Source organism: Colius striatus, chromosome 8, assembly GCF_028858725.1.
Source record: "Colius striatus isolate bColStr4 chromosome 8, bColStr4.1.hap1, whole genome shotgun sequence".
Classification (NCBI taxonomy): Eukaryota; Metazoa; Chordata; class Aves; order Coliiformes; family Coliidae; genus Colius; species Colius striatus.
In genome coordinates this window covers 16878746-16899213 of record NC_084766.1, presented here as the reverse complement: position 1 = coordinate 16899213, position 20468 = coordinate 16878746, and the positions used below count along the sequence as shown (strand labels likewise).

The window sequence follows — 20468 nt, the reverse complement described above, 5'->3', positions numbered from 1 at the left end:
TGTATGTACGTGCAGAAGAAGAAGCTTGACAGTTAATTCAACCCAGAGGGACAGATACAAAGTTAAACCAAGCTCTGCACAAGAAAGGCTGTTGCCTTCAATGTCTTTATGCTCCTTAGAGCAGAGATACAAAATGCACATATGTATACACACTTGACATGAATGTGTGGCATGTTTGCAACTAGATTCAGACTGTTCATGGCTACAGACGCAAACCACACACAGAGCAGTTACAGTATAATCCTTTATACTCAGTAATACACATGAATCCTACCTCATCTCCCCAGAATTAAGGCAGAAGTCTACCACATCTGAAAAAGCACTGTCCTAGTCACACTATGCCAGCATACTCTCTCCCTTAAACAAAAATAATTTCTTTCAATCAAAGTAGTAAAAATATTCTGTGAACAACTAGAGTCTAGAACACAAGTCTTATGAGGAGCAACTAGAGAGAAATGGAGGTGTATAGCCTGGAGAAAGGAAGACTCAGGGGAGACATGATCACTCTCTCAAACTACCTGAAAGGATATTGTACTGACGTGGGGGCTGGTCTCTTCTCCTCAAGAAACAAGTGATATTACAAGAGGAAATGGGCTCAAGTCGCACTAGGAGAGGTTTAGATTGGAAATAAGGAAGAACTTTTTCACTGAGAAGGTTGTTAAAGAGTGGCACAGGTTACCCAGGGAGGTGGTGGAGTCCCCATCCCTGGAGATATTTAGAATACACGTAGATGAGGTGCTGGTTTCGTTTAATGATGGGCTTGGCATTGTGGGCTGAACGTTGTACTTCATATTCTTGAAGGTCTTTTCCAACAAAAGCTATTCTATGGTTCTATGAAATCTGGACATGACACAAAGATGACAGATACAGTACTCTAGAAAATCTGACTTCCTAACAGAAAAAGTCAAAACAGTAAACTGTCAAAGTAAGAGACAAGACTCTTTCCAACAATACTATTAAAGCATACAAATGACAAATACAGCAACGTCTACTTTAGGCCCATCTAGGAACAAAGGACCACAAATCAGCCATAAGTCCCTAAGGATAGGGAGGGCTCAATAATCACTGATAGCCACTTATAGTCCCAGGTAAAACAGACAAGACTAATCAACCTGGGGAAGAAAACAGAAATTAATTTAATCCACCACAATCCAAAAACATAAAACCCCAAAACATAACAAACAGAAAACAACACAGAGTGGTACAATGGTGAAAAGCACAACCAGCCCTTTAAGACCACCTTCTCCCCACCCTTCCCCTCTTCCCTGATCTCAGAGCTCTGATCCCAGTGTCTTTACTTCCTCTCCCTCTGAACAGCTTGGGGGGCACAGAATCGGGGTTTCAGTCAGTCTTTTCCTGACAGTTCCTGCCACTCATCTCTCCCTTGCCTCACTGAGCTACATATATTGATATGCATTTTCCGGAGTTAATTTCTGACCAATAGTAATACATCAATATCTGAAACTATTTTCTTTTTTAAGTAGTTTCTTAAAGTGATTTGTAAGGCCCCCTCAATTTTTGTAGCATAAGACTCCACTAAATTGAATAAAAACCAGTTGAAGGAGTTTGTGTCTGAACAGTCCTGGTGGCAAAAGTAAATTGCATAGCTGTGCTTTTCAAAGGAAAAATCTTATTTAAAAAGCAATCTCCCACTCATGGTAAAGGGAACACTTAAATGACTATTCCTTATATCCCAGTTAAAAATACCTGCATAACCTTTATGAAGTAAAATACGTATTTGGATAAGTAAACTTTCCAATTAGCTTAAATTTTAATTCATTTCAGATGCCAACACTAACTACAGACAGACTTAATCCTATTTAGTTCAATACCTTCTAAGTGTTGACATTATTAAGAGATATGTTTCTTCCTGCCTGGCCCACATGGCTGGAAAAGTCTGAGTTTCAGTTTAAGAACCAGTGAGGATACAGTTGTATGTTACGTCTAACCTGGAAGCTACTATGAAGCCCTTCCAGACTCAGTATCACTCACCCCTCTTGCAGACCTAGCAGTTACACAGCTACGAGGTGAGTCAGCTCAGCTTATTGAATCAATGGAAAATAAACCCAGCAGGCTCTAATCGCTCATATAGTGGTTTGGATTTGGCTTTTGTGTTTTGTTGGTTGATTTGATTTATTTTAATATCCAAAATAAGTCAGAAATAAGAGCTTCTGTTCTTTCAATACACAGATCAACGGTCAATAACCCTGATGTTGACAAAAGTAAGACTTGCCTTCAGTCTACCTTGAAATCAGCCATCCCTACATACCCCTTTCTTGGTGGTATCAGGAAAAACAGTTGCAAGGTGGTGCAGTAGGAGACTGTTATCTGGCAGTTCCTTTAGCACAGCCAGGCAGACAGTCAGGCTCACCTGGTAATCTGCTGTGTTGGCCAGCTTTCCATACAGCCAGCTTTGCATCCAAGGGGGGAAATTTTCATATTTGCAATACCTAGTGATTGTAGTTTCTCGCCAATTCCCACTGAAGACAGTTATTTTCTCTATTTCCTGCATATTTTATCTCACAGAAGTCTTGCATAGTTTATCTCACACAAAAAAACCCACAAAAAATCAAAACCCGAACACATTGATTAAGCCCTTCAAGAGTCTTCCTTAGCTTAAGGACAAAAGTCCATATCTATCATCTTATATTTTAACCAAAATGAGAGTGGCTTTTTTTCTCATCCATCTATACAGTAAGTTGGACTCCAACATAAACACTAAAGTGTATTCCTTCAAGCTTTCCGAGTATGAAATCATTGTCCTATAGTCACTCCTAGAAAATCTTATACTCTGAGAAACTAGGTTCAAGTTAAACAAAACCCATAGAGTTGTCAGTGACAGGTGTATATTGTGTACCTGTTGTGCAGGGGAGCACATGCAGTCTTTTACAAGTCCAGCATCTCCCCTCCTGACACTCAACAACTCCCTAAAACAAGCCAAATTTGTGGCTGTATTACAAGATGGATGATTAAGGATCAAGATGCTCTCATCTCTGAGTGTATTAATTGAGGACTTCTGTCAGCATTCTTGTTTTACAGCTGAAAGTCCTCAGATGAAACATAAGAGCCTTCTCAAATATTTTATTCATTTGTGTATAAATAAAGGCTACATAAATCAACTTCAGGTGAAAAGCATCCCCAACAAATGATTGTCTGCAAAAGATCCTTTAAAGATGCTGTTATATTAAAACAGATCACCATAATTCACAATCCCATTGAACGCTCCTGCATATCCTAGTAATGGAATCACTGCAACTTTTGTTGGTGGATCTTCAGGTTTGGTTTTGGTTTTATGTTCTTTCTAAATAGTGATCAGACTTTTGGGGTTTTTTTTGTGTTTCTTTCATCTTTGAAGAGTAAAGAATAAATTACTGGTACCTTCAAGTTCACAACTATACACTAAGTCTAAATGCTGAAGACTATTATACCTGTCATTTGTCAAATGATCATTTTTGTCAGATCACTTTAGTGTGGCAAAGTACATGCAAATAAATTTTATATTCAGCAGCCATCCCTACTGACCAAAAGATTGCTGCTCAAGTGTTTTGACTAGTCACATAAATTGGAAGAAAACAAAAAAACCAAAACTTGTGTCCTGAGTTTCCACCTTTCTCCTCACTGCTTCCTTTAGCTTGAGAGCTTGCCTCTGAATTTAATGGAGTAGCAATGAAAAAAATTAGAAGATTCTAACTGACCCAATTTCACATATTGCAAGGCTATAACTGACTTTTTTACTTTAGCTAAAATATTACTGACAAAAAAAAAAAAAAAAAATCTTTGCAGTCTTTCTGCTCCTTGGAAAAGAGCAGACTAGGGGGAGTAGAAATCATGACACCAGGTTTCTTTATAAAAAAACCTCACAACAAAACAAACCACAAAAATTCACATTACCTGTTGTAGTGGTGCAAGCAATATTCATTCAAGGATGTAGAGAATGTAGGTAATGCACGTGCAGAGATGTACACAGGCAACGTAGTACAATCAACAGAATTGACTCAAAGCCACCCTTCCTTTGCTAGTTACCTCCTTATATGCTGCTTCTGCCCATGTGATCACCCAGGGCCCAATTGATTAACTTGCAGCACCTGTTTCTGATAATTTGAAGTAGCTTGCCAGCTGCATTAACTTGTTTCTACCATCTTTATACAAGCTGGCTGGTCTAAACCACATTTGTGCCTACAATTACCCATCCACCCACAGTCTTACAGTCTTCTGGCACACCATATGATTGAGCAAAAGAATAATACTAAGAAATCATTTGAAGAAAAGATGGAAAGGGTTCATCAAGAGTATCAACAGTACATTGAGACTAATGTGCTAGCTCTTTAACAAAAGAATTGGGTTCCTTAATAAAGGGGGGCAGAGCACTGCATTTTTTAATACAAAGGAATTGCAGTCAATGTGAAGTATTTGTATTTCATCAATAGATGTTACAGATTAGATTTTTAATGTAATAGATTATGAAACTGGAAAGGCTAGAGTAGTATGAAATTATAAGTACCATCTGAAGACAAATAGTTAGGATGAGGTTACAAGAAGACTTATTTCAGATGAGTCCTTCATCCTGAAATTTAATAGAGCTATCTATGAATAAGTAGTAACATATGACTGAAATTTGAGCTCACTGAAAACCTGGAATAAGAAATGCAGGATCAAAACTTATTAGTGGCACAAATGGAAGCCAAACATGAGCACAAAGTTGACATTGCTTTGCATGTTAATTAAATACCACTGAAAAAAGCATTGCTATGAAAAAAAAATAATCTTCAAAGATCTGTGCTTAGCAGATAGAAAAAGACAGAACTGTGTTACACTACAGCACAATCATTAGTCACTATTGCACAAAACACACGTTCCCACATGAAATAACTCCAATAGAGTCAGCAAAGCACACACAGTGTCATAAAGAACTGGACACAAAACACAAATCTCAGGAAGCATGTTCAAAAGAGAGGAATTTAGCCAGAGGGGGAACATAGCAGCACTATCAAGATGTGGAGCGAAAGGAGAATCTCTTATGTGAGCGCAGCCTACAAAAATAGGTTTATTTAGCTTTAGCAAGCAAAAACCAGAACTAGTAAGCTCTAAATGTTCCCTTGTCTGGAGACCAGAAACACCAGCCATGGAAACACATTACCTGAACTGAAAGATTATGCAGGCACTATCAGCTGGCCATGAATAAATTGTCTCATTTCTAAGAGACAACAATGCAGCAGCAAATGAACAAATGAGATTCTGGGAAAGTTTTTTAATAAGTATGGGGAGAAAGCAGACTAAATGTTTCCAAGGCAGTCCCCAATAAACTTTTTAAGGCTACTTTGTAACATCATTAATTGATGTGGCTGAGGAAGATTTGATGGCTTAGGAGATCTAGCAAAAACCTTAGAAATAAAGTAGGAGCTAATAGAGTACAATGCAGTAAGAGGCATGTAAATAAATATGCAGAGCTAGAATCATGAAAACAGATCATTTGCATTCTAGAGACAAAGAAAAAGGTTATAATTTCTCCTCTAATTGATATTTCCTGTTTGTATTCAGGCTTGTATTCATGATTGCTCTCCTGTTAAAATAAATACACTGCTTTAAAATTGCAATTGCTAAAATAACACATCTTCTATATGTTATATGTTAGATTAGAAATTTTGTTATTGCAAATTAGAATAACTCTACCAGTCCCAGACAAACCAAAGTACTTTTCTGAAATGAGGTAAGTACAGAACACGGTTTTCTATTTAGCTGCAAGAAACATATCTCAAAGCAAATGTTTTCACAAGCATCGCCTTGTTAGCCAAGTGGCGTTTGTTGAATAACCAGTACCCTACCCTGGCTTAAATTAATTTCCATATAACTTCTTATCTATTACAACATTATGGAATTTATAAAGCGTACCTTGGAAGTACTTTTAACTAAATTTTCCCTCTCATGAACTTGAGAGAAGAAAAAAAAATCAAGTCATTCTCACATTTGTACCAGGGTACTGCATGTTCCTCAAGGAACAGCATTTCTTAACTGTTCCCCCAGTAAAGCAACAATACTCTTGACTATATGCATCAAATTTATATTCATTGAAAAAGAAAGCTCTTCTGTTCATGCTATACAAGTGAACATTATCCTTAAGGAAAAAACAAGTTTGAGTTCTGTGCTAAACAAGACGGCATGAGCCAAGATGGGGAAGAAAAAAAAAAAAAAAGCAAGCCCCTATAGAACTTAAACAAAAACGAAACCATAAGGAAACCATAAGAAACCTCCAACAGGTATATCATGATATGGCCACATCAGCAGGGATCCTTGTAAACTCATTTGAAACACAAACTTAGACAGAAAACAAAAAGTTTCAAGACTCTAAGTTAATGCACTAAAAGAAAGTCTATAAAATCCTGATACTGTCTGAACACTAGTTCCAAACTGTAGATGTTTGGAGTAGCTATATTACTAAGTCGCCCGCAAGATTTAAACCTGACTTGAAAACACACTGCATTTGCAGATCCTTCATTTTCTAGAGTGAAAGTTTTATAGAATTATTTCATGCATGCAATATAAGAAGCAAAGAAACCAATAAGTACAAGGCAATTAAAAAAACAAAAAACAAACCAAGTAATCTGATTAGCAGAGTTTCTACTGTTATTGCTACCTATCAGTGATGCAATTTTCCCTTGCTGATAGTAAATCCTGACAACAAAGTCAAGAAATTACACAGACTCTCTCATACTACGTTAACTCAATCATGTAACTGTTTCATGTTCACTAACATGTTTATAAGTATGTGTTTACAGCCTTCTTAAGTGAGGAAGTTGCTACACATTTTCAGTCATATTGTTGTTATGAATGACAGCTTTATATGCAACTATGGACAAGGATCTTTCCCTTCCTCTAAATTACCTGTAACAAAAAGGCCCAATCTGCACACTTACTGAGATAGGAACATTAATGAACATGGAAGTTTGTCAAACAAGAAGCAGAAAAGAAAAAACTTGAAACCTGAGCCATCTGTTTCCTGTTTTGAAATATCAAATTGACTTGTACTATACTTTCTGAGGCATCTGTGCTACATGGTTGGCACACTTCAGCATTGTTTATGCATAACTAGAAATTGGTATTCAACTGAAATTCACAATGTTACTTTGATCGAAGATATCTCTTTGGATGACTGTTATGATGTTGCCTATGTGAGTACAAACAAGTTCGCACTAAAAAGTATTGCTTTGTATTTCCAGCCTCCCAGAAGTGTAATTTTTTTCATGACCCTAGTACAAATACAGCCCAGTGCAGTCCTATCATTCTGCTTCCCTCTCCTCCCTTCAACTCATTCCCATTGCTCTCCAGCATCCACTTCTATGCTGCTGATCATGCCAGGGAACAACCCCCATTGCCACACAGCCTCACCTTCCTCAAATCAAGCATTTGGCTGCTCATGAAGCACTTGACAACCATCACCAAGTCCAATGTTGCAAAGCATAATGGCCCCACTCTTCCACTATAATAAATTATTAAAAAGTAAGCTAATTGTATCCAAGTATAGATCAAGTAACTGAAATATGAGCAGCTCACACACTTCCCTTCAGTGTCAAGAATGACAGCTATAATGACAGTGTATAAAAATAGATGAAATGAAATTAGTTTTCCTGTATGTTATAGACATAAAACACAATGTAGGTTTGGCCTGACTATGGAAGGGAACAAAAGGACATTTGGAAAGCAATTAATAGAGCAAGAGAAATATACTTTCAATTTGATAGCAAAACCAGTAAGCAAAATTCAAGTAGGATTGAAGATTTCTCAAAAAGAAAAACCATTGTACTTCGTAGCTGCCAAATTAATGCTTTCTAGAAGAAAAATCCATCTGCAAGAATAAGTCATAAATAGGCACCACTACAGCTTACCTCCATGGAAGGCATAAGTGCCACTTATAGTGAGCAACATCATTACAGACATTCTGAAATCATATTGGTTTTACTCATCCTCCTCATTATTCTTAAGAATATGTAACAACAAGTCTGTCAAACTCAGCTCTTCAACTTCTTTAAAATTGTTCAAAAGAATAAACCAGTTATCCAGGTCTGTAATTCTTTATTACAATAGGTAATTGGCAAAACACATCCTGGTATTTTTTAATTAAATTCAACAACAATGCTGTAAGGATGAATATGAACTACTAGTGCCACAGTTCACTATTTCTAAAGTTTTGTTTCTCTATAAGACCCATATTGTGGATCTTTTCTCAAGTTCTTGGTCAGGTATGTATACAGCCCATTTACAATTCTCTCTCAAACTCGTGCTCCAAGTGCTTTAACTGTTGATATACAAATAAAGCAAGGTAAAGTATCTGTTCAATAAATATGAGAAAACACATTTCCATGCTAAAGCCCAATCCTGAAGAATCATAACTTAAGATTTTATCTTGCCTGACACCTCAGCAGGTGAGTAAAATATCATAATCGGCAGATACTTAAGATCATGAAACATACCTAGATCTGTCTTTACTGTAACCTCTTTTTTGTACCAAGTATCAAACTACTTTTTCAAATAATAATTCAGAGGGGAGAGGATAAAATGAAGTTCCAAAATCATTCCACCCCTCCCACAACTACACCCCCATGGCAAAAACCTTACCTTCATCATTCTGGGCCAAACAACCTGCTAAGATAGTAGCAACTGCAATCCCTACAGCTAACCATTTCCAGAGACAAAACCGCTGTAACATTTTTTGTCAAACTTCACTCAAGGCAGACCTGAAAAAGAAAGATTTGATAAACACATTAGTCAGCCAACCTACACAAAGCTGCACGATTACAAACTATTTCACAGAGAACTATGTATAACTACACAGGGTATGTAGAGCCTATATGAGTGTGACATTGTGTTAAAAAAAAAAAACCACCAAGTTTAATCTCATTAGCATCGACACATATATACTCATTAACTTGATAATCACATACACACAGGCCTTCAACTAAAGAAAATTCAAGTTTCTTGCATAAATTAGATCTAATTTCAATACAATATAGCATTTATGTTAACCTTCCTGCTTTAGTCTTATGGTTTAAAGCACTTTGGAGATGCAATTGCATCAGAGAATTTTTGCTTATTAAAACTAGTGTGCAACTGTAGAAGTCAGCCAGGGACTCAATGCTTGAAGACATTGTGCAGCAGAATCTCTCCCAGGAAAACATAAGCTAACCCCATAGATGACCTTCTTGAAGGAGACAGGCTATTGGTTCATGCCTGGCAAAGGAGATAAAACAAAGAAAAAATCCCACATGTATAAAAAACACCCCAAACCACATCCAGGAGAATAAACTGGCCAAGACAGGTCTGGATGAACTCCAGAGAATATTTACAGTGAGAAACATTAGAAACTCATCTGGAGCTCTGTTTTATGGCTTCAATAAAGAGAATTAGCATATTTCCATAGCCCAGAACTGAGTTATTTAAAAATATTCCTTTGCATTTAAAAACATTGTGACAAATATAATGCACTTCCCAGCAACAGAAGCATGAAATACAGATAGACTTAGAACAGTATAAAAACAAGCTATTGTATAAAAAGGGTTTAAGTGCTGTCAATTTTCCCAGGCAAAGCACTTGACTAAGATTTCATTGCCACTTTCTGCTTGTAACTTTCTATCATGGTTACAAAACCACTGTACTTCATTCCAAGTCAAACAAGCAGACTATTACCCCTCCACTTAACAGCCTCAGCATTAACACCATCTGATCCTCTGTCAGTAGGGTACTATTGCAGATGTCCTGCCATTTTCCTTCCACAAACTGAGCTTAAAGAGAACACAAATGTATGGACTGCATCTAATTCATGCAACACACACAAAAAAAAATATGTCTAATTAGGGCATAAAAATGTTTTTTGGTCATACTAAAGAACTGAGACACAAGGAAGCAGGATTTTCACTAACTGAAATAAGTGATAGTTTAAGTACATACTAGACAAGCCAAGAATTCCACCAAGATCTGAATTTATTCCAAATCATATCATCTTGCAAAACATTTTGGTTAATATGAAGGAAACAGTGCTATGATATAAACTGTTCCTCTTCAGAAAAAAACAAAAAATACATGAAACAAATATGTGTCAAGAGTTTTGGAGGAAAATTTGGTGTGGGTTTTGCTTTTTCCGAATGTCTCCAGTGGTTGGCACTGTGTATATTTAGCATGCTTCAGGGCAACTTGCATGGGTGAGATCTATTAGGCTTGCATACACAGCAAACAGAGCTCTTTCTTTGCCAGGGTGGCATAGGTTTGTGTGGAGCCACTTTTTGCTTGGTAACAGGAGGAGGGGGCTGTAGTGCTGGTCCACATAAGCAGCTCTCAAAACATCCCCCAGTTCAGAGGTGGAACTACCTCCATGTTCCGATGTGGGCCTGGGCCGATGTGGTGCCTCTGTAATCACTATTTAAGAAGTGAAATGTGCAGCAGAAGAGGAGGTGGAGGAGTGGTACGAGATTGATAAGACCATATGGGTCCCACAAGCAGAGAAGGAGGAAGGAAGGAGAAGCGCTGGACAGGAGACTCATGTGATGAGAACACAGGCTGTGCCCTTGCAACCCATGGAGGGCAATAGTAGGACTGAGAGCCACCAGCAGCTCTGAGTGCCTGTGCACGGATAGGCGAGAGACTGTGTGAGGAGGCAGCCATGGCGCAGGCCGTGCTGGAGAACCTGCGGGTCACCACAGCAGCCTGTGCAGAGCTGCCTGCTGTATGAGGAACATTGTGCTGGGGCAGGAAGGACTGGCAAAGAGTCTGTCCACCTTGAGGAGCGACAAGTGGCAGGAATTAGTTTCAGACTGACTGAAACACCCATTCCCTGCCCCCCTGAGATGTTCAGGAGGAGATGAGGTAAAGATCAGGGCTCTGACCTGGGAAGAAGGGAGGGGTGGGCAGAAGGTAGTCTTAAAAGGCTGGTTGTGCTCTTCATCATTATACCACTCTGTGCTGTTTTCTGTTTGTTATGTTTTTGGGATTAAATTAATTTCTCATTTCTTCCCCAAGTAGTCTTGTCTGTTTTGCCCGGGACCATAAGTGGTAATTGAGTCCTCCCTGTCCTTAGGGCCTTCCAAAGGCCCTTGGTACTTATCATGGTCCTTTGTTTCTAGATGGATCTAAACCAGGACACAAGGACACATGAATCACAGTTGACATTTTGCCTTCTAGTGGATTTTAATACCAACATTCACTATTCCAAACAATGTTGCAAAAAATAAAAGGGAATTAACAAAAGCATTTTAAATCCTGCACCACACACACTGCTCCACTATTTATTCAGAGGTTAAAGATGAAGAGAGGCTTTTCTAATCTCCATCTTCTTTCAAGTAGGACTCTTCCCTCCCTGTTCAGCAGCAGCAGGCCACTGCAGGCACTTAGTTGCAATAGGCAGCATTTTCAGGAAGAATTGAAATATTATACATCAAATCAGGAGGTAGTCCGTATCTAATTGAAGCAGTGGTGCAGATCTCATGGGACCGTTCATTTTCATTTCAGCTAGACAAATGTCAGTCTTGACAAAAGAGCTGGAGGTTACAGGAATTAATGAATTCAAGTCATGCAGTAGTTTCTGTTAACCATGTGAAAACATCCACCTTCCTCCCCTCACCTCCTCCTTTTCCACTGGCACTTCTATAACAGTTTCTGCCCCCTAACTACAGCAGAGACAGATCAAATGAGAATTTCAGACCCTTCCTGGATAGGCTTATAATTCCTACAAATGTGAGGAGACTGGAATTGGTAGCAAAGATCTCACTATCTGTAAAAAAACCCAACAAAAACTATTTAAAAACTTGCTACACAGCTATGAAGAAAAAGAAGATTGAAGCTCATCAAGTATGTCATCAACAACTTGACATGTATGTTACCTACAGAGAAAAAGAGCAGCTAGTTCTTTCTTGAGCAGGAAAAAAAAATCCCTTCCTTGAGAACCCACCAGCTTGACAGTCTTCAGAAGTGGCATTTTCCTCCCTTCTACTTACCAAAATATGCTCATTTAATTACTGTCACCTAAATTTCCACTTTGCCAATTCAAAAATCATTCTGGATTTTTAAATAGTCCTTCAAAAACCAGAAATTGCTTCCGCCATAACATATTCTAGGTGACTACTTTTAAATAGAGGCTGAATGTCCCCTCATCTCCTGAATGGACTCAAGTGAATCCAGTGTTACTGTGAGATTTTGTTAGACCTCCTGGAAACATCTGAGGATGTGAACTTCTCAGTGTTTGACCATTTTTTTCACTTCCATTAAGGAGAGATCCTTAGGAGAACTAGGCTCTCACTTTTCCATTTGAAGCAGACAGTGTTATTACATTAGGTGGCATCTTCTGTCAAGTGCTTTCAACCTTTTATACCTCAAAACCAGAGACGTGATTCAGGAGACTTAGTTTCGTCAGGTAAGTCTAAGAAAGATCACGTCTACATGCGTGTTACAAGACTTAGAAAGAAATCCACATATACACTCCAATGGTTCACTTTATGACCTTAGAAAAAATATCTAGATCTCCAATCACAATGTTCTATTTTAAAAAGTTATTCTGAGCTCAGCTCAAATCCTTGAGTCTACTCTGGAAAGATTTTAAGACAGAATCTTGGCAGATTTATTTTTTATTTTGATGAAATGTCAAGTAAACCACAAGGATAGCAACACTGCTGCTCCAAGAACAAGCATTTTGGTGTAACTGTAATACAGCAGTATTTTATTATGTATTTTATTTTTATTATTTCCCCTTTTTGGGGGAATTCTTGTTATTTTTTGTTTGGGGAAACTCCTGTTATTTCTTCTTTGAAGGAACTATAAGATATTCTTTTTATTCCCCCCCCCCCCCCATTTTTTTTTTATGGTACAAATTGGAAGGGGAAAGGCATCAGGCATAGAAAGCAAGACTCTTCTTAGAATCATAGAATGGTAGGGGTTGGAAGGGACCTTTAGAGATCATCTAGCTGAACCTCCCTGCAGAAGCAGGTTCGTCTAGATCAGATCACATAGGAACATGTCCAGGCGGGTCTTGAAGACCTCCAAGGAAGGAGACTCCACAACCCCTCTGGGCAGCCCATGCCAGGGCTCCCTCACCCTCACAGTAAAATAGTTTTTTCTTATGTTTAAGTGGAACTTTTTGTGTTTCAGCTTCATCCCTTTATCCCTTGTCCTGTTACTATCTACTACAGAAAAAAGTGATGTCTCAACCTCCTGACACCCACCCTTTAGATATTTATAAATGTTAATAAGATCATCCCTCAATCTCCTCTTCTCCAGACTAAACAGTCCCAGTTCCTGCAGCCTTTCCTTGTATGAAAGATGTTCCAGTCCCCTGATCATCTTGGTGGCCCTGCAATGGACTCTCTCCAGAAGTTCTCTGTCCCTCTTGAGCTGAGAAGCCCAAAACTGGACACAGGACTCCAGATGAGGCCTCACCAGGGCAGAGTAAAGGGGGAATAAAACCTCCCTCAAACTGCTGCCCACACTCTTCTTGATGCGTCCCAGGAAGTCATTGGCCTTCTTGGCCATGAGTGTACATTGCTGTCTCATATTTAGTTTATTATCAACCAGAACTCCCAGACTTCTCTCTGCAGAGCTGCTCTTCAGCAAGTCAGTGTTCCTCCTGAGTTGCAGGACTCTGCACTTGTCCTTGTTGAACCTCATGAGGTTCCTCTCTGCCCAACTCTCAAGCCAGTCGAGATCCCGCTGAATGGCAGCACAGCCTTCTGGGGAATCAGCCAGTCCTCCCAGTTTGGTGTCACTAGCCAACTTGCTGAGGATACACTCAGTCCCCTCATCCAGTGCACTGATGATGTTGAACAAGACTGGCCCCAAAACCAGTCCCTGTAGAACTCCACTGGCCACAGGCCTCCAACTCAACTCTGCGCCATTGATCACCATCCTCTGGGCTCTGTCACTCAGCCAGCTCTAGATAATAAAATCTTAAGTTCCAACAGATTCTGCTAACTCAGAAATACCTCACAACAATTTACAAGTTACTACAAAGTCCCCAAAGGCAGACAAACTGCAAGAAACACAGTGTGGAACTCTAAATGCATGGTCTGACAGGGCAAAGGACAATTAGGAATTGGCGACAGAAGATCTGTAAAGTAAGAATACACTGTATGTCTACAAGACTCGCGATTTTCTTGGAAAACACTCTATGTTGCTACAACAGAATTTTACGTGGGCAACGAAAAGTTGTACATTCAAGCATAGAAAACTTTAAAAATAAAAAATAATTAAAATTTAGGAGAATTTCACTTCCTGGCATGGCTGTATTTAAAATAAGAAAAAAAAAAAGTTTCACTAATTTTTTCTCCAGAGCATTCTCTTCTTGATTATATAGCCACTCTGAGAAACAAAAGTATTCACAGATTGTCCCAGAGGAGTGGCAGCAGCCACTAATCACTGAAGATGTTTACAGCTTGACTGCAGTAAACTGGTGGCATCACACTCTAAGGAGCAATCATGTCACCTCATCTCACTTCTGGTTTTGTGGGGGTTTTTTTTTGTTTTTTTTTTTCCTTCTCCCTTTACTAGTTTAGCTACTGAACCAGCCAAAATGCCAGCTAGTTTTCAAGACATCTATAGAAGAAGAACTTCCACAAATTTCAAGAGGGAGTAAAATGGAATCAAAGTCCTCCAACATACCAAATATAAATTATCATATCATCCAAGCACCTTGAGTATATTTAAGGCCCAATGATATTACAATACTCTTAAATAGCTATTCACTAAGATCAGGTGTTATTACAGTACTTAAAACACTGAACTCTGAAGCTGAGTGGGGAAAGGGACTCAGTCAAAATAAACAGCCATGCACTGTTGGGATAAAAATAATATTTTTAAATACTCATAGGGAATTGTTCTCAGTATGGAAAATAAAACCTGAAGCTATGTTTTGTGCAATTGGGTGCACGCTAATGCAGACTAATGCCCCAAGTTGAATGGAATTGATTTTTTATAAAAGTTAACCTTTCAGAGAAAGATAGGCAGGGGCAAAAACAAATGGAAGGGTCACTGACATGGTTGGGAGATAATAATAGAAAATGAAAAATAAACGTATAAATATCCAGACTCTTGCACACATTGTTCACATTGGTCTCTGATAAACTCCTATCCCAAAATGAGAGCTTAAATTGTAGCAGAACATGGTGTTTCAGTAATTGGTAAAATTGCAATTATAAAAAGAATCTAAATTTTGGACTGAGTTTGCAGCCAGCCAGAGACCATATAATAGTGCCACAGCCCATAGTCACATAGCAACAACTTCTTTAAGTGTTTTCTTACCATAGCAGCAAATCTGGAAACAATGTGGAGGCAAACACTCCATCAGGGCTTCAAACTCATTGTAAAAGTAGAAAGTATATACTTCAAAGAAATCGCTAAGTACACATTCATTCCATAGCCATGTAAAGAAATATTTTCTATTTAATGTATTTGTCAAAACCAATAGTTTCTGTGAAACTGCCACAGTTGAAAGAATAACAGACCATTCTAAAAACCCAACTAAATGTTCATTTATATGTATGCTATTAATTTACACAACCAGCCAGAACTCCTTCAACTATCAGAAGTTACACATATTGCTTAGTGGTTTTGCTTTTTGTATATAACAGTTGACATAAATCCTTAGAAGTATACATGTCTTTAAAAGTAATAAGTAACTGAATTGTTTAAACACTGCAAAAATTATAGTGGACAGTTATTCTTGTAAGGCTCATCTATATTATTACTGGTCAGATGAACACTTTTCAAAGATGGAAGACAGAAAACCAGGGAGTCTCTTAAGTGTAAATGCTTATTCTGAGAGAACTGGTGCCATAATAAATCAGAAATGTCAGTAGAAACAGAAAAGTTCTCTTACAGAAGCCAAAAAGGAGATGAATTCACTTTACAGTCTGACAGTGTTCTTGGCTTGGTTAAAGCTAGAGTTTTTTAAACTACATGTCCTAAACATTTTACTTTTGTTGTTGAAACAATTATGTTAAACTGTCAACAAAAGTAAAAAAGCTTCTAAAACAATACACACCAGATCAGACAGAAAAATAAATCAAACTTTGATTTGTCACAATACTAATTTCAACTAATGTCACTTCACATAGTAGGCAGTTGCATCTGCCATAACATATGTCCTACCACAGTCAGGCACAGCAGAGCGCCCACCCCTTTACAGTTTTAGCAGTTCCTAGCACCACACAAACCCAATGCAGCGCAGCACTGTGGCACTTACACCAGCAAGCAGATGGGACACTACTTGTACAGCAGAAATCTGTGCTGCAATTTGACATTCACACTAAGTATCTCAGGGAGAATTCACATTTCATCAGCTTAGGTCCTGAGCCTGCCTTGCTGGTGAAGGACATCTGGAGAACATCAGCTGGAAAGCTTCAATGCTGGAAAACACCCTCACTTTAGGCTTAATCAGATTTAAAAACAAAACAACCCACCGAACAAAACTCAAAAAATATTCCGTCTCACAAGATCAGGGACCACCACAGTTGGTTCAGGGCATCATGGAAGGCTAAATGTCAATCCATAAATGCTCACTGTTGTGCTTCCCAGGCAGCTGCTCAGCTCATCTCATGGGACCCACTGACAGCCAAGGGCCAGTGAAGGAAGACTTCACCTTTGAATTAAAGTCATGTAAGTCACTTATGGCTCTAATTCAGTACCGTGAATAACTCTGTTTACTGAAGTCAAATACCTGTTTAAATGCTTTCCTGAAGAATTCAAGCACAAGTAAATACTTGGCTGAACTGGGATTATAGAGAATGATTTACAACTGCAAATACAACTCTTTCTGCAATTTTGGATGTTCCAAAAACCTGAACACTACTATAGGTTTTTATTTCGCTAACACTTCTTGCGCACTTCATGCATAAATACTTCAGTCTATAGACCTTTGGATTCCCTCAACCTCTATTATATTAGCTATAGAGCTTTCATGCTCAAGAATTAGCACAAGTGCTATGGAATTTGTTAATTTCTCCTCCTTGGATAAAACTTTTTGGTAGTATGAAGATTTTTAAGATCAAGTTTTAAGATGAAATATGCTCACATTCCATTCCCTTTTCACAGCTGCTAAAACTTACATTTCTATTCCACATTAACAAACATTAAATCACAGAGTAGCAGCAATACTGTGTTTGTGGCTCTTCTGTGCCTACCAAGGTCTTCAGTCTTACTTGGAGGGAATATTTTTAGAAAGCAAATACACAAGAACTTAAGAAAAATCTGAATAGCAGTTTATATGAAGATCTGAAAATACTTCCAGATGCAAGTTTATTTTCCTAAGCATATTCTCTGTATAGACGTTCAAATAATTCACACATTCCTTTTTGCCTTTGTTCTTCTAAGGACTACCAGTTTTAATTATTTCCTTGCCTCATTTGTTAGATCTATTCTTTACTATGCCTTTCTTACAGAAGTGACCACTTCTGTATAAGATGTACCGTAGTCACTGCAAGGTATTTCAAAGTAGTGTATTAGTAACAGCAAGTTACTTGTCTTTTGAGCATTAGCTCAAAAGTAATTAAAACCTTCAGTGACAGCACTTCGTCTAGGCACAGCTGACCTTGCACCTGCACATGAAAGATGCAATTTAGAAGTTAACAATTAAACAGTCATTTGTACTTCAGTGAAGAAATTCCTAAGTTCACTTCAACACTTGTTACCCTGAAACAATCTAATGAGTATTACTGACTGAGCTTAGGAAAAGAATGTTCTTTATTTTCTATCTTTAAATGGCAATGGTAGCCAACATGCATATGGTCTGACTCACAGTAGGCAAAGTCTTGAGAGCACTTTTCCAATCTCCTTGCTAGCAGAACATATTATAAATGCACTACATTAACACTTGAGGTAGCATGTTGCTAACTTCCACAGATGAGAGAAGATTGCTAACTGTATGTAGGTTTACACAGATGTCAACTACACTTCCAAAAACAGAAAAAAGCTTTGATAACATAATTGAAGTAGGAACAGAGAAGGATTTTTGTTTCCTGCTTCCATCACTAGTTTTGATCACTTGATTTATTTTCTGTATTTTTTAAAAGTAATCCAGCTGTTAGCTGGATTGACAGTATTAAAGTTTCTTAATCATAGGGAGGTAAACAAGGTAGCTAGTCCATTCCTGTCTACAAATATCTATATAATTCATTTAAAAAAAGAAAAAAAAAAAGAGATATTTAGTTTCTGACTCCTTCTGTGTGGACTTCTTCTATAAACATTTTTCTCACAGAAGGCACCAAGTGTTTAATAAAAAGAAATTTGGGCTGAATCCTACCATACAGATGAAACTCCTACTTTGCAGGTAGAAGCTCTTGAAAGAAGAGAGAGGAAAGATAACCTAAAACTCCTTGTATCAATATCAGAAGATTTAATTTAAAAAGTAACATTAATTGTTTAACATAAAAACATTAAAAGAAATAAAGTCTCTATTAATTGGAAGTACTTAGCTCTTCAATACTGCTTATCTTTAAAAAAATATACAAAGCTTAAACTATATGTTAAAGTGCAGGCTAGTTTGCTAGTTAATAATGAAAATGTATTTTGATATTAAAATATAAAGATTGATTTCATTACTTTTACTGCAAGACAAGTATTGGACGATATCCCAGAAACCTTTCAATTTCCCCCTTGTCAGAGCCTTTTCTCTCCAAAGATCATTCATTGAGCTTACTTAATACAGAAGAGTGAATCAGAGGTTTTCTTAAAGTGAAAAAAGATCTCAGTATCACTACAGTAGAAAGATTGCTGGATTTTTAAAATCTGAAATACTTGGAAAGTTCAGGTTTTTCTCAGCTCTCATCCAAGTTCTCAACAAGCTAAAAGATTCTCTTAAGGGCAACACACATGAATAGCAAGGAGGAAGAAAAAGCACACTCAAACATACAACCCTTAGCTTGTGCTGCTGGGAAGCAAAATTAATATTACTTCCCTCAGGTTAAGGATTTGGGCTTTGGCCAGGAGAGGGCTGCTGTCATGAATGGCAGCAAACATTCAAAAAAAAAGCTCAAAGCAGTGAGGCTGGAAGGCAGCCAGCTACTGGCTTTGCCACTGACTAGGGCAGGACAGACAAGCTGCTGCCCAGCTCCAAAAACGACCTTCAGTTTCCAGCTGCAGCTACTGTCACACAACATATCGAGCCCTCATCAGGAGTGTACAACAAGTATTGGTGCTATGCAGTACCCTCAGAAAAAGATGAGCCAGTTATAAAAGGTTACCAAGCAGCACTAGGAGATTTACAATTTCTGGCTCTACATATGATTGATTCTTTAATTATGATCATACCTTCAAATACTCCCATTAAAGCCAAATATCCAATTCCACCTAGCTCTATCCTTTACTTTCCATTTCTGCTTCCTGCTAGATCAGGTACACACCACTATAGGCATGAGTTTTTCTCCGATGCCAGGAACTATTCTGTCAAGGCTTCTTGTAGAAAACCAGGAACTGTCTCAACAGCTTAAGGCTTAAAAAATGACTTGCATTACAACATAGAAATATCCAAAACTACATTAAGTGGATCTATTTTTTTGAAGAAAACTTCATGTTCTCAAGTAGAATTTGTGTGCTGCAGCTTCTCTTCTCCAAGAGATTTATTATTTAAATTTTGTAAAATAAACCCAACAAACCTGTCAAAGCAAAGTCTACCTTTCTAGAAAATGAGTGTTTCTACTTACCTGTTAGTCATCACATATCAAAAGTAGTGTTAAATACACTCAGGAATAACTATAGGGTTTTTTATCAGCTTTGTTAAAGTGGTGTAATGCACTGACATTTCAGAATTAACATGCATACACACATGTACATGTATATGCACTCACACACACTCAGCACACATTATATTCAGCTACTTCCATGACACATTGAAGACTGTGTATTACACATTACTGAGCCAGAAGCATTAAAAATAGCCCTGTCTTCTTTCACACCCTTTGGATACTCTGTACCTGCATTTCTCCTTGTTTCTCAATACATTTCTTCTCCCACCAGTGCCTACTTACTGTCAGTAACCTCCAATAAACCAGTGACACTCCAAGTATGGCTTCTACCTTCCAGTCACAGGTGACTACAGGAGAGAATCCCTTTCTAAACTCTCCAGAGAGCTGACTCCTCCATATAGCTCATCACAAATTAAGCTATTTAAAAATGAACTGAGGTTTAATTTCAAGAAAAGTGCAGTACATAGCAAGTTTCATGTTTATAGTTTCCTTGTTTATCAGGTCACTCCATGCATTTTCAGTTATCATATTCTATTATACACTTAACAGTGCTTCAGTCAACAAATTATGTAACCCATAAGCCAGGTACACAAGAAGGCTCAAAGATATTAAACAACTCTGCATATTCAAATATACAAATGTTATGATTGGACCACTCTCATATGTGATCAAGGTTTTGTTTTTGAAGTCTCATCAGTCCATACAGTTGGATTTGAGTTTCCTAATCAAGCCACACTGAAGATCTCTGTTATTTTAACC

The 20468-nt window shown here is 37.9% G+C and overlaps 1 protein-coding gene across 1 annotated transcript in view; it reads right to left on the bottom strand.

Annotated features, from left to right (window-relative positions):
• The window catches only part of PCDH15 (protocadherin related 15), a 495784-nt gene that overhangs the window by 357851 nt on the left and 117465 nt on the right, over positions 1-20468 (bottom strand). The window contains exon 2 of the mRNA XM_062000927.1: positions 8611-8729. Within this exon, the coding sequence (XP_061856911.1) occupies positions 8611-8701 (91 nt within the window). The 5' untranslated portion in view covers positions 8702-8729. The remainder of the gene's footprint in view (positions 1-8610; positions 8730-20468) is intronic.